Source organism: Vespa velutina, chromosome 4 (assembly GCF_912470025.1).
Source record: "Vespa velutina chromosome 4, iVesVel2.1, whole genome shotgun sequence".
Classification (NCBI taxonomy): Eukaryota; Metazoa; Arthropoda; class Insecta; order Hymenoptera; family Vespidae; genus Vespa; species Vespa velutina.
The window spans coordinates 4,133,509-4,149,204 of record NC_062191.1 but is presented as its reverse complement, the minus strand read 5'-3'; the positions used below and the strand labels follow the sequence as shown (position 1 = coordinate 4,149,204).

The window sequence follows — 15,696 nt, the reverse complement described above, 5'->3', positions numbered from 1 at the left end:
ATGACGATGATGAATGCTTTAACAGACGTTCCGACTACGTTTGCTTTTGAGCTACACCGCCATGACTTCTCTCGACTTCTACAAGCATTAGAGAGAAAGAGATAAAGATATGCATACAAATTTCTTAAAGGCTTTTACTTTTCAAAATGGAGTAAATGGAATAATCGAATTAGATCAGAAGTGAGAATGAAACATTTTTTGTCGAATTCGAAATATACGATCGAAATGAAATAGAAAAAAGGGAAAACCTTTCGATATCAAAAAAAAAAAAAAAAAAACAAAAAAAAACGAAAACAAAAATAAAAACAAAAAAAGATCGACGTTGCCCCATAGAAGCCAGTCGAGCCATTTTAGTCGTTCATTATCTCTCGACTTAGCTCCGAGGCTTTCAGACTTCGTCTTCTCTGTCCGACGGTCTCGTCGAGTGAAAGGAAGAGAGAAAGAAAGAAAGAGAGAGAGAGAGAGAGAGAGAGAGAGAGAGAAAGAGAGAAAAACAAAAAAAAGAAGAGAGAAAGAGGAAATCCTCGTATATCGGATGCTCTTTCTCTTTCTCTTTCTTTTTTCTTTTCTTTTTCCTTCTTGGCGAGACTTCTAAGTCCCCCGTATGAGTGTGCGGCCAACTTGACGTTCCTCTTTCTTGGGGTTATTCGTCGGCATCCTCTGTTAAATTCTTTCTCTCTTTCTTTCTCTCTCTCTCTCTCTCTCTCTCTTTCTTCTCTCTCTTCTCTCTCTCTCTTTCCTTTCGAAGAGTACCACTCTACTCTTCAGGTGGAACACTTAAGATCACTTCCATGTCGTGTTTCCTAATCCTAGAAAAATAATCGTACGCGGCTTTCTCTCTCCCCCTCTCTTTTTCTCTCTTTTTCTCTCTTTCATTAAACCACCCTTCAGAAAAGTTCAACCTTTAAATTGCTTTGTCCGATGACATCTTAACGTTCCTTACTCTTCGATCCTTTCGATTTTCTTTTCTTTTCTTTTTCTTTTCTCTTTTTCATCAACTGTATTGCTTGAAAAGAACGCAATTATGAGATTCGCTCGGGGGATAGGCCAAAGAAGTTCCCTCCTCGTTCGTTCGAAGGAAAAGGCAAAAAATAAGATGCATAGGCTCTTGTAAAATACGGCGGAAGCGAGACGAATCGAAGAAGCGAACGCATCAAGTATAGTATAGTATGTGTATGTGGGATTAGAGTTAGAAAAAAAACATACACACACACACACATATATATATATATATATATATATATATATACATGCACGCGTGCGCACATACATGCATATATAGACGCGTATCGGATGGGTTTAAGGTTTGCTTCTTTAGGATTTCCTATTCTGAGAAAGTTCACGAAAAGTACGTATTTCCTGAGTTTCGTATTTCAGAGAAATAAGATTTTTGTATCATAGATTTTTTACTCCGGTAAAAGGAAGTTTCATCATACTTTTCGATTATATAAAATGACGATAGATTATATTCGGGATTACGATCGTTAATAATAATAATAATAATAATAGGATAAGCCTAGTTAGGATTTAATCGGTAAGAGACGATCTTTGGTTGTAATCTTTGCATAGTCAGTCGATAAGAAGAAAAGTCGATCCGGTTTTCTCAGTTTTACGTTGAGAAGCTGCTGCCGCTATGTCGGTGCACTCGCGCGGACGGAGGTGACTTTAAACGCGGGGCAATAAATTAACGGCGTTGGGTTACGCAAGGATCAAATGTCCCCTGGAGTATGCCCGAAAGATTTATGGGTCTGCCTTCACTGGCGCAGCATGAAGGAACGGAACAGAACAGAACATACACAACCGTACGGCTTATTATAGGCTAGTTGCTCCGCTTCTCCTCCGCTTCGCTCTTCACCCACCATCAGTTTACCCCTCCATTTCAACCTCCACCCTTTTCTCCCTCTCCTTCCCCCCTCCCCCTCACTTCCTATACCCTCCTCAGACTCCCTCCTGACTGGTCTTTCAGTCCCGCCGCAGGATACACGCAGGACTTTTCAGATTAACAGCTAGCCGGATGTTGTAATCCGCTAATAAGGCGTACCCACTGGCCACTGCCCAATTAAGCTAAACTTTACGCGGTCACCTTAAGGTCAGATATCTCGAGGAACGTTCTTCGACCGAAGAATCCCCGTCGGCTTTCTTTACTTGAACACGCGAATTATTATACTCCTTTACGATGAACGATAAGAACAAAGTGAAATGCGCTAGGTAAAATATTCTTACGAATTAGTTAATTATCAACAAATAAAGATATTAATGGTAGTAAAAGAAATTCAATGGTAGACATTTAAAGATTTCTCTTAGAAATATCATGAAAATCGATGAATAACTGCGATACGTCCAGGTTGATCTCTTCGTTAACCGTCGAACATGTCGAACGCAATGAAGATCGTGCTCGAGTTAATCGAGCACCTGTTGGCGCTAACGATACCGCGTTACATTAATCATTGCCGTATAGATAAGAGCGAATTCGCAGGGATTTCCGTGACTATTAACTTATCCTCGCTACGGCCTTGTCTCTCCTCGTGGCTCCGGTGATCGATCGTTCCACCAAAAGATTTACTACGATCGCTAAAAGGTTTTTGCTCGGCGACCGCTTGATCGACTGCTTTCGTTGTGTCTCGTACGATCTAAGAGCACTAAGGTCGGTAATTAGATCGAGACTTTATGTAAAAGACACTAACCTATACTGGCTTTAAACGTGACTTTGACATATGTATTTAGTTGCTTTTAACCCCTCCGATCCACACATTTAAACTCCGAGTTCGAACTTTGCAAAATACTTGATCATTCGAGATGGCGAAGCCAATGATTCGAATTGATTCTACTATCTGCTTGTCTATAACGTACGACTAAACGACTGATCGGGAATCGATGATTAAATTTATGTGAATACAGGTGGCTACACGATGAACTTCTTCACGTACAAGATATATTTACGAATACAAGATATAACGAGATTAGATAATAGTAATTATCTCGTTTGAAATATCAATTATTATATAAATATATCTATTTCGTTTGTAACGTAACATTCAAAGAAATTGATTGCAATACGTTTATTACTGCGTAATTGCCTTTAATGCCATTTCATTAATGGAAATGAATATTTTCCTTGTCCTTATTTTAATGAAACGTAGAAAAGATATTTTTGACAAATGTCTTTTCATTTCTTCATAATTAATCGTAAACGATATGATAAGTAAAGTACTCATTGATATTCGAATGGTACTATATATGTAAGTGTGTGGAGAATCGCGTTCGCAGAGTTGCTATGACACCGTTCGCATACGAACGCGTACCACGTGTATGTGTAATCTCATACAAGCGTGGACAAGTACGGAACGCTGCTTGCCTCTTTAATTAATCCCACATGCCTCGACACCCAAGATCAGGCTTATAATAACGTTACTTGTTACCAAAGTTTAACTGTCGTCAATTTTGGAAGATCCAAAAATTTATTTTCTCTCTTTTTTTTTTTTCTTTTTCTTTTTTCCTTTCATATGTAACCATTAATAATACGATCGAATAATATTTATAACATTTATAATCGATTTGAATAATATTTAATGTTAATTATTAATGTCAGATTAATAGCCTACGACACGAATTTTTATTTCTTTCTTTTTTTTTGTTTTGTTTTACACACATATATATATATATATATATATATATATATATATATATATATAAATCATGTAATAGAATATATTTAGATACAAATATGCAGTTCGTTCCAGGAAACCATTGGCAATGCGTTTAAATTCTCCGATTTGAACGGACATTATAATTAACTTCGTTAACTTGGCGTCGTATGATATCACGCGTGAAACGTATCTCGTATAAAGGACCGATGATAACTGTGCTCTTTGATAATAAGATTGTCTTTAACAAATTAGTCCTATTTCGATGAATTCTCCATAGAGAGATAGATAGCCTTTCAGCGAAAGGAATTTGGAATCAGCTTGGTTAGTCGATATTCGTAGTTCAAGAACAAAAGTTTCTTAGATTTCTATATTATAGAATGAGTTCATTAACATATTTAATTATAATCGGCGCCAATAAAAATTTTAATGGATCGTTTATTTCACGTCAAGATATTATTATTCTTAAAGAAAAAATAAAAGAATATATTTGAGTTGAGACAAAGATACTCGCGTATCGATTATTTAATATACAAATTATGAAGAGAGAGAGAGAGAGAGAGAGAGAAATAAAAAGTATATAAGAGACAAAAAGTGTATGACGATTAAGAAAAGAAAAAAAAAAGAAAAAACAGAAAAAAGAATATCGTAAAAGAAATTGAGATTTGTGAAAAAGATTGAAAGAGGATTTAGCTTAGAAAGAAGAATGCTAGAGAGTTTGCTGTCCGAATTGTTAGACCATATAAGAAAGTGCTAGAGATTGGTATGCTGTTAATTTGAGAGCGTAGCCCGAGGGAGGGAATAAGGGGCATGTTCTCAGAGTTCCCCCTCCCACTCTTTTTCTTTTTCTATCTCTCTCTTTCTAGCTCGGGTTCTTCTCTCCTCTTTTCGTCTTCCATCTCCTCTTAGCCAAACGATTCAGAATACTCGTAGAGTTGTCCGTCTCTCTCTTCTGGTGGAGAACCGCCATCCGTCTTCATCGGCCGACAGCGCGACGGGCGGCGTTTGCCTCGAATGCTCGCCAAGGAGTTTTCTTCTTCCTCTTCTTTTTCCTTCCCTTCCCCTTCTTCTCTCTATCTTTCTCTCTCTCTCTCTCTCTCTCTCTTTCTCATCTCCTTTTTTTTAGCTTCCCATCTCCCTCTTTCTCTCTCTCTCTCTCTCTCTTTCTCTTTCTTCTTTTTTTGGCTTCCCATCTCACTCTTTCTCTCTTTCTCTCTTTCTCTCTTTCTCTCTTTCTCTCTTTCTCTCTTTCTCTCTCTCTTCCTCCCACCCTGCCTCTCTCTCTCTCTCTCTCTCTATCTTTCTCTTTCTACCTCATCCCAGCCATGAAATATTCTCGTTTTGCCCTCTCGCGCTCGTGTGGTGGACCAATCTAACTCTTTGAGATGATACCTCGACGAGGTTGAGCCTCTCTCACGGACTTTGCGTTGCAGAGCCAACTCTCTGCTTCTTTTTCTTCTTCCTCTTCTTTCTCTTCTTTTTCTTCTACTTTTTTCTTTTTTTCATCCTTGTACCATCACCTCTCCCCTTTCCCCTCTCTCTCTCTCTCTCTCTCTCTCTTTCTCTCTCTCTCTCTTTTTCCCTTTCTTTCCTTTTTGCTCCCTTTCTCTTCGCGACTACAATTAATATTCTCCTTCAAGTTTCGTGTACAGCCGCACCGTACGGGCACAGATCACGTCGCGGATATCGCTAAGTTATCTATCATTCGTAGATTCGTAGAGACCCCTCACCATTCCTCTCCTCGCTTGCCCGAAACCCTTGGATATTTTCGTTTCCTCGGACTTTCGTAAAAATTCCATCGCGATTTAAACTCGTCGTAGATTTTCTTTTATTCCAAGGACACTTGAGACGATTCATTTTTATTCTTTCTATCACGATTTATCATTTCATTCTCTCATACATTCTTCAAATATTATTCCTCCATTGGTAAAATGGTTTTGAAGAGTTATCACATATATTTATATTATTTTACGATACTTCGATTTTACGATTTTCAAAATATAGAAAATTAATCTTATTGAGATAAGTGAAATAACAATATATATATATATATATATATATATATATATATATATATATATATATATATCTGTTGTATACGTTAAGAAAAGCCATTATTGAAGTCTCGATGACTATAATAAAAACTCTCGTGTATGCGTATTTGAATGAATGAATGAATGAATGAATGAATGAATGAATGAATGAATGAATGAATGAATGAATGAATGAATGAATGAATGAATGAATGAATGAATGAATGAAGTTTATTTTCTTTTTTCGTATTGACCCTAATCCCCAGACTCTTTAACATTCGATTGTATCAAAATTTAACGTTTAAAATTTTACAATTGGTTTGTTCGCAGAGAGAAAGAGAGGCCGACAAACGTACACCCGTTATCAAACGCTGGAACTGGAAAAGGAGTTTCATTTCAACAGATATCTCACGAGGCGGCGACGTATCGAGATAGCGCACGCCCTTTGTCTTACGGAGAGACAGATAAAAATCTGGTTTCAGAACAGGCGGATGAAATGGAAGAAGGAGAACAAGTCTAAGGGTGATCCAGGCTCGGGCGATGGCGACACCGAAATTTCTCCGCAAACGTCGCCGCAGGGTTGAAAGAACCCCCCGGAGGAGTGGAACTTCCAAAGAGGTCTCATCTCTCTCAGGGTCGTTAATACCTTATTTCCAGCACTACCTCCTTCCCCAAACCCCCATTTAATGACCTCCCCCATCCCCAGGACGAACCCCGACTCCTTCGACCTCCCTCCCCCCCTATCTCCCCCGCCCCCGTCTAATCATACCCCAACCAGCAATGACGCTTCTTTTGTCGTGTTAATCAAGTTACTCGTACCAAAAAAAGAAAGATGTAATAGGAATAGAAGCGAAGAAGACGCGATGAAGAACGTTCTTGTAGTATAGAGAAGAAGAAGAAGAAGAGGAAGAAGAAGAAGAAGAATGAACGATGACAAAGGAATGGCAGAGAGAAAGAGATAGATAGATAGAGAAAGAGAGAGTGAGAGAGAAAGGAGGTGTATGATGGTGCGGACAAGGACGACAAGATTGAAGGAAGGGAACGTAGAACGGGAGAAGGAGAAAGAGAATGAAAGAAAGCTAGAAGAGGGTTAGAGATAAAAGACAAAAAGAGAGTCGGAAGAGAATTTATGGGAATGAATGATGTTACGGATATAACGGAATGAAGAGGCAAAATAAAAGGAACTGGATCACATGCTAATCAGAACCGCGTTAACCTCTATTACGTTTAAACGAACATAATTGTACTAAAGTCTATATAAATATACGTCGTCGAAGGAAATGTACGTATTTAAAATACGTTGATTGCCACTCGATTGTCGTAAGTCTTATTTTGAGGGTAGGGAGGTGGGACTATGGTATAAAAATATTCATTATTATAAGCATATAATAATAAATTATTATATTTTGTGATTAAATGAGACTATACCATTATTAATAGTTTTATTTCGTCGATGATCACTCGTATTCATCGTGATCGTACAGTAATGTTTGAAAATTGCAAAATAGAAAAATAAAAAAAAAAAAAAAAAGAAACTTAATGTAACGAATGCACGAATAATGTAATTATTAATTGTTTCATAGGACACAATATTTATTTTACATTGTTATCTAGTTGTCGAAAATTTTTTTAACGGTGTCATAGATTGACTTTCTAGTTATTAATTTGTAAATTTTTCCCATTGAATATAACGATACCATTTGAAGGACAAAATCAATAGTGGCAATCAACGTGTTAAAGGGAATTTGCGAGAATATCGATGGAAGTGTATGAGAAAGTATGGAATATTAAGGAAGATGTGTGTATTTGCCTGTGTGATAGATAATACGTGTATGTTGATATCGAGTGAGGAAGAAAACAAAAAAAAAAAAAAAGGAAAGATAAAACCGCGTAATAAGTTAGGAAAATGTTTTTATTATTTATTCTCTTACGTCGTATATACGTATAGTCGTAGAGAGCGGTTAGTAGAATATAAGAGAGAATGAAAGAAAGAGAGAAAGAATGAAAATGAGAGAAAGAGAGAGAGAGAAAGAGAGAGAAAGAGAGAAAGAATGAGAGAGAGAGAGAGAGAGAGAGAGAGAGAGAGAAAGAGAGAGAGAAAGAGAGAGAGAAAGTTATGGTTGTCCATCTGTAATACTATGTAACGGTGGATGTACGAGCACAGTTTAGTGTCCTTTAGAGATTCGTTTAGATAGTTTTTTCGCTACACTACCGCGCGCGCGCGCACGCGCGCGCGTGCACGGCCAGTGACTTGGCGAAGGCATCTCGAATTTTCTGCGAACGTGCCAACGTGTGTGATCTTTTGAACGTATTTTTCGCATTATCGAAATCGGAATTCACGTAGGCAAAGAAGAAGAAGAAAAAAAAAAAGCAAAAAAAAAAAAAAGAAAAAACAAAAACTGACGGAATGAGAAATAAAAGAAAAATTGGAAGAACGAATCGAGATAATGAGGAAAAATTTGTAATACTTATATATATACGAAACAGTGAAAATTAAAATAAAGTGCGCGTACGGGATGTCCCCGTTTGTTCGTAAAACGAGACGCGAAATTAGTGAAATACGGTGATAAAACGAAAATGAAAAGGAAAATGAGAAAGAGAAAGAAAACGAAAACGAATCGGATAATGAGGAAAAAAAAAGAAAAAAAAAATGAATAAAAGGACAGAAAAAAAAGATAGAAGATGGAAGATGGAGACAGGAGTATCGAATGGAACGAAGTTGAAAATGTTTTCTTTTTTCTTTTTGTTTTTCTTTTTTTTTTATTTTTGTCCGATATATATATATATATATATATATATATATATATTTTTTTTTTCTCTCTCTTTATTATTAACAAGAAGAAAATGAGTGAGATATCGGCGAAGGGAAAGAAAAGAAAAAGAAAAGAAAAAAGCAAAGAAAAGAAAGAAATGTTATAATTTAGGGAAGAAACGGCGGAGGTCCTCCGGCAGAGCAGAGACCAGCCAACTTGGCGTTTATTCATCGATATCGTCGCAAGGTCAGTCACATATATGAAAGTTAAATTAGAAATTATTTCGTTCGATCGAGTTTACGTTTCTTTTCGAATGATATCATTAAAATCATTCGTAGAAACGTTAGACCGATTAAAAAATCGTTAAAGGATTCTTATAACGCCTTGCATTTAAATCTAATGTGCCAATTAGCATTTGAAATTGTGCAAATTGCAATTCGACGGATATAATACATTTTTTTTTTTTACTTTGATAATACTCTTTTCTTCTCTGTATTCGGGTGAAGTACTTTCTAGTATCATGGCTACCGGTTTTAATCGAAGGAAGATGTTCAGCGTATTTTTCAAAGAGAAACGCGTTGCAAAGCGAGTTTACGCGATCGTAAAACCGGTTCTTCCGATTAATCGAGTATCGTCGATAAAGAGAAAGAGATAGATAGATAGAGATAACGAGAGAAAGGGAGAGAGAAAGAGAGAGAGTGAGTGAGTGAGTGAGTGAGTGAGAGAGAGAGAGAGAGAGAGAGAGAGAGAGAGAGAGAAAGAGAAAGGGAGAGAAAGAGTGCAAGAGTGAGAGTACACAGCATCCATTATCTTGATTTACATGCATCTTCCTTCGACGGTGAAAACGCGCTTTAATGATCTCGATCGACCTCTTCCGGAATTACGTTGGAAATAATTCGCATTCGCGGCACGACGACCTTTCGTTTCTGTAAATAATTTTCCATGTGGAATAACGGGGTGGAGTATAAAGGGGAATATAAAGAAATGGAGGTGGGGATTATCGGGGGTGGACGAGGAAGAAGGTATATTATTCTCGCGCACGATCGTCGATCCTTTAAAAAATCGACTCCTGCTCCGCGCGACGTGAGGCCAAGTTACCAAGTGATGTAATACATAGTGTATTTTTGGAATAGGATGTTTTCGGCATGAAACCGCTTGGCAACTTAATGGCGTCTCGAAAGTGGATTTACTGGCACGGGATCCTCTCGTCGCGAGCCAAATTCTCTTTCGCAGAGTAACGGCGCGTAATTTTGAAAGGAAAAATGAAAATGATACAAAAAAAAATAAAAAAAAAACACAAGAAAGAAACCAAAAACAAAACAAAAAAAAAGCTAAGATAAAATAAAATAACAATATAAAAAAGAGAGAAAAAAAAAAAGAAAGACACTTGTTCGATCACCGTCCATGCTTGCGACGAAAGTGGCATCACCATTTTAACCAAAAGAAGAAAAGAAAATTAAAAAAAAAAAAAAAATGAAAAGAAAAAGAAAAAAAAAAAGATTCGCAGTGCGGTATATTGCTTTGTTAAATTTTGAAAAAAATGAAAGAAAAGAACAAAAGAAAAAAAAAGAAAAGAAAAGAAAAGAAAAGAAAAGAAAAACGAAGAGAGAACATAAAAATTGTATCGCTTTTTCCTCGATCGCATTTTGCATTTTGTCTTTATATTTCTTACAGAAAATTTCTAATCTAACGAATATCGTTCGCGTTGAAGCGTTGGGACGCGTTAAATGTGTCAAGCGGTGAACCGGATAGCCTGTCGGCTCGAACACCGAGCGTGATAAGAACGAAAGTTCCTCCGATTGGCCGAAAAATGTCGCTAACGAAGAATTCAAAGAAATTCTATACTCGGTGTTTTTATCCTAACGAGCCAAGGTACTCCGCCGCGGCGAAATCTGTGCTGTGTTGTAAACTTAGCTCGACATACGTTTAGTTTATACGTGCTCACACATACACATACACACACAAACACACACACATACACACAATACACAGAGACACATACACATACACTTCATTAACGATATACGTAATGAACGATATTAATGAACACTTAATGATAATTATAATGATAAAAGTAATAAGGATAATGATAACGGTAAAGATAAACGGACGGCGCTGCTGATGGAAGTATTAATGCAAAAATGAAATAAATGAAGAAAGAAAAGACAAAGGGAAAATATAAATGTCGCTATGTAGAATGATGTTAAAAGAGAATGAATGAAATAAAGAAAAAGAAATAAATGGGGAAAGGTACATACTTATTACGAAAGAAGTCGTACGCGTTTCGTATGTACATACTCATAGAAATCGTCTCCCCCTATTTCGTGTTTAAAAAGATAAACGAGGGTTGAAAAAATGTGCTTACCGATATACGTAATTAATGGTCGTTCATTCAACGGCCGGCCTTCCTTAATCGAAAGATTTATTTATGGAAAATCTTTTTGTCCTTTGAAAGCAACGAACTCACTATAAAAAGATTTCCGGCGATCGTTCTTTCACAACCTTCGCGTAACTTTATATTTCATTGACGATTTAACGAAACCAACAAAGTATCTCGGTTCTCGTTATTATAGACGATAATATTAAAACTATTACGATAATGATAATAGTATATTTTTTTGGTTTAATTATAAAGAGAAATGCCGTGGGATATCGTTAAATGGATTTATCGTAAGACGATCGATTCGTGTATCGTTCATTTGACCGTGACATTCATTGATATAAATTGATCGTCGATACGAAATGATCAACGACGAGATCTTACGTTCTCTCGTAGAAATTTAATCGTCGATACGATGCTCGTGTACTTAACTAAGTAATACACGTGAATGGCATTCGAAAGTAGCATAATCATAATTGGCTTGAAATAACGTCGCCCTGGAGAAAATGAATGTGGTATCTTGTTCGCATTGACCGTAAAACCATTCATCACATTTCTTCTTCTTCTTCTTCTTCTTCTTCTTCTTCTTCCCTCCACCTACGGTTTATAAAGCATATGAAAGAAAAAAGAAAAAAAAAAAAAAAGAAAGAAAAAAAAATCAAGAATCTATAAAGATATTTTCCACTCATAGATTATGGCCGTGCGTTTTGTTATCTCAACTCGTTATCGGTTAGCTCTTAGTGCATTGAGACTAGTAGTCTGACTCGCACTTTCGATAACGCGATTTATAAACGCGTGCAATAAATCGATTAACCTTAACAGTTCGAAGCAACGATCCTTTCGAACATTTCGTCGATCGCTCGCGACACGCGAGTTAATTCCAGATACATTAATCAGCGATACGATCTATATGGGTCAGATAATAGTTGGCATTGAGGTGCCGAGGGTGCGGCTTTGCGAGACAAAGCTGCTATTTATTACCCTTACGCCACGATAACGGACGTGTTACGACATGGTACAAACGAAGTCCCGATCAAAATTTTCCGTTTTTCCTTCTCTCGTTCCTTAATCTTTTGAGATAATCGAAAGATTTCGAATCGATCGAGGGACTATGGATATTTCGACTTCGAAATCAATTCCCTTAGCAATATCCCAAGTATTTCTCTTTCGTAAAAGTGATTCGTAAGTGCAATAAACGAACGTATTTTATTCTTTTTATTTTCTTTCTTTCTCTCTCTTTTTCTTTTTTTTTCCTTCTTTTTTTTTTGTTCTTTTATCTCTTTTTCTTCTAATCGATCGTAATCGAGGAAAAAAAAAATCGTCGCGAACGATCGCCGTGAACATCGACTTTACATAACAACAAATGAAATTTTGTATTCGACGAATGGCCGAGTTCCATTTAAACGTAGAAAGGTATATAATGTTATGTGACCACGGAGTAAAAAGAATATGAAGGATATATAAATAATGAAAAATTGAGAAAAAGAGTGAATGAATGAGAGAGAGAGAGAGAGAGAGAGAGAGAGAGAGAGAGAAAATTCGTAGAATTAACTGGAAGGTATAAATTCAAATTATATATTTTATCTCTACTCGTATGCATATAGTCGCGTAATGAAATAGAAAAAAGAAAAGGTAAATTTTATATATATATATATATATATATATATATATATACATATAATAATTTAAAGTATATGTGTGTAAAAGAGTTTTAAGAATAGAGGGAGATGAGGCAAAAGCTGGAAAAAAAAAAACAATGTGTACGTACGAAGTGTGTCGCTACGTTAGCCCATAATCTCGATTAAGATTAAGGACTAAAATCTACTTCCTAAGGTGGTAATTAAATAGATTATTAAGAAAAACGGGCATGTCGGTTGCGGCGGGCGGGGAAAACGATTAATGACGAAAATCAGATCGATTCTAGAGAATGAAAGAAATAGAGAGAAAGAGAGAGAGAGAGCGAGAGAGAGAGAGAGAGAGAGAGAGAGAGAGAGAGAGAAAGAATGAAAGAATGAAAGAATGAAAGAAAGAAAGAGAGAAAGAAAGAGAGAAAGAAAGAGCAAATGATGGAATGAATAAAATGGGCAAATGATTGCGATTGAAATTCCGCTATTGTGAATATGGAGATATATAACAAGAAATAATACGTACTACATAGTTCATGGAGTTTGCGGTAATGTACATACGTAATCTTAATGTTTCTACCGGAGAGCCCGTAAACGTCATGACGCATAAAGCGGCGTTTCGAATGAGAGAAAGAGAGAGAGAAAGAGAGAGAAAGATAGAGTGAGAGAAAGATAGAGTGAGAGAAAGGGAGAGATAGATAGAGAGAGAAAGAGAGAGAGAGAGAGAGAGAGAGAGAGAGAGATAAAGATAGACACATACAACCAGCAGCTTTCGACCGATTATATCGTTTAGCAACGTAGTATTTATTGATATACCATGTTATATGTCGCAAAATGGATTCTTTATTTGTTTTAACTGATTGTCTAATAAATATTTTTTACAATGTAAACAGGTAGTTTTTAGGTGTATTTGTGCGTACCAAGTCAAATGATATCCCAGAAAATTGTCTGTTTTCTTAAAACGAAAAATTTCATGTGCTTAATCGAAGTTTTTCATTCTATTCTATATTAAATACTTTCGATTATTTTAACGTCGTTGAAATATTATCAGCTCTCAAAAGAAATCTCAACTGATTCCTTTCGATATTGTTACATTTTTTTTTTTTATCTTCTTTATTTTTCTTTTCTTTTTTTTTTTTTCTTCTTCTTCTTTTTCTTCTTCTTCTTCTTCTCTCTCTTTGCATTATTGTCAATCTTTAATATTTCGAAGAGTCGAAAGTAACGTTGGAAGAATTTTTATTCATGAAAATTAGATTGTGATTAGAGACTTGAATCGAGTTAGAGTAATCGATATCTTGAAGTCGTGACCTCGCACGCGAATGCACCGAAGAGTTCCTGACCCCCCTGTGCTCTCCTGGCAGGTGTCGTTAGTTTCGTATAATAAATTTATAAGTATATTGTACATCTATCGAGATCATCTATCTTTAAAAATATGTTTAGCAGAGAAAAAGGAAAAAGAAAAGAAAAGAAAAGAAAAGAAAAGAAAAGAAAAGAAAAAAAAAAAAGAGGAAAAGATTCCTTCGGCTCCGAACTTCGCTCTCGATATAAATAAACTCGATCGTTAAATTTCGCTCTGATAAGTAACTTAAATACCTTTTGCAAACTGAAACGCCATTGACGTTTCTTTTTCTTTACTTTTTTTTTTTTTTTCTTTTTTCCTTTCTTTCCTCTTTCTTTAATTTATTTACAAAAAAAAGAAAAAAAAAGAAGATCGATCGAACGAAAATGTCCGATGGGATATCGATCGATCAAAAAAGTTACGCATCTAAGTACGTACGTAAGAACGATTGAATTTCGATGTTTTATCATTTCTATCGGTTACTTACGACGATAAATCGCAAGGTAGCTCGCGAAAGGCTTAACTTGTTGTACCGTACTAAATCAACTAATTTAATACTCAACGCTCGTCGATGTATATCGTGTGTAAATACAGAAGTAATTAAGATGCATCGGATAACGGTATCATCGCGTCAGTCTGGACATTGCGCGCGAGTTAAATCGATTTCTCCGACGAATACGAATAGACGAATTATACGAGATGTCATTTCAATTCGAAGAAAGGAAAAACGAAGAAAAAAAGGAAAAAAGCAAAAAAAAAAAAAAATGAGGAAAAGGCAAATAGAAAAAATGAGGAAAGAAAGAAAAATTACGTGTAGTGTACGCGAGGTATCCCTCTTTAAGCTCAACGTCCCCCTACCTCCCCCCCTCCCACCACCCCCACCATCCCCATCCTCATCCCTGTTCTCCTTCCATCCATTCATCCTTCCTACTCCACATCGGCAGAGCACAGCGCACGAAGACTGATAGATCCGATTAAATGCCACATACATACAATATAACGAGAAACATTGTATACATTAGAAACGGAATAAGTTTGATATAACGATCGAAATAATGTAGAAATCAATATATTAATATTCGATTTAACGTGTACGAATATAAAAGTAAAAGAAAAATGTTCGTCGACTTACGAAAATATTCGAAAGTTGTCGATCGACAAATGAATTTCATGAATCGTTTAGATGAAAATTTAAAAAGAAATCGGAAATAGAAAATAGAGAGGAAAACAAAACAAAAAAAAAAAAAAAAAAAGGAGAAGACAAAAAGAAAGGAAAAAAGAAAAATTACAGAAAAAATCAAATTGTTTCTCTTGTGCTCTGTCGCGCTTCTTTAATCGGTTGTAGAGCAATAAAAGAAAAGGAAAAAAAAAAGAAAAAGAAAAAAGAAAAAAAAAAAAATGAAAGGCGCGAACGATCATCCCACGTTGTACATAATCCGATGAACGTTGTGTAGAGAACATCTATGGTACTTCCTTTTTCCTTTTTTTTTTTTTTTTATCGGCAGGGCAATGACTAAAGGCGACGTCTGACGTCGCGGCATCGAATCGCGAGCCGCGACCCCTGTATACGATACCGCGTAGGTAAAGTAGGTACCTGTTTAATAGACTAAACAAAAAAAAAAATAACTACAAAGTAACGGTAGCAGAGGTCTAATTAATTACTAGCTATATACCGATACGATGTTGTAATGATTACAGATCGGCAGGTACATAAATAATCTTGTCGATTGAACGACAAGATCGTTCGTGATCCTGACGTGTAACATAGTATAAGAGGATGACAATATTTCGACAGCCGCTACGTTGTCGTCGGCTCGCGTGGTCGCTCTTGTGTGTATATATATATATATATATATATATATAAATATGTGTGTATGTGTGTGAAAGTGCACGTGTGTGTGTGTGTATGTATGGTGTGACTG

The 15,696-nt window shown here is 36.2% G+C and overlaps 1 protein-coding gene across 8 annotated transcripts in view; it reads left to right on the top strand.

Annotated features, from left to right (window-relative positions):
* LOC124948466 (homeotic protein antennapedia-like) overlaps positions 1 to 15,285 on the top strand; it is a 321,146-nt gene extending 305,861 nt beyond the window's left edge. For all 8 annotated transcript variants that reach the window (XM_047492145.1, XM_047492142.1, XM_047492148.1 and 5 more), the window contains one exon: positions 6,008 to 15,285. In XM_047492145.1, the coding sequence (XP_047348101.1) occupies positions 6,008 to 6,261 (254 nt within the window). In that variant the 3' untranslated portion in view covers positions 6,262 to 15,285. The remainder of the gene's footprint in view (positions 1 to 6,007) is intronic.
* The last annotated feature ends 411 nt before the right edge of the window (positions 15,286 to 15,696 follow it).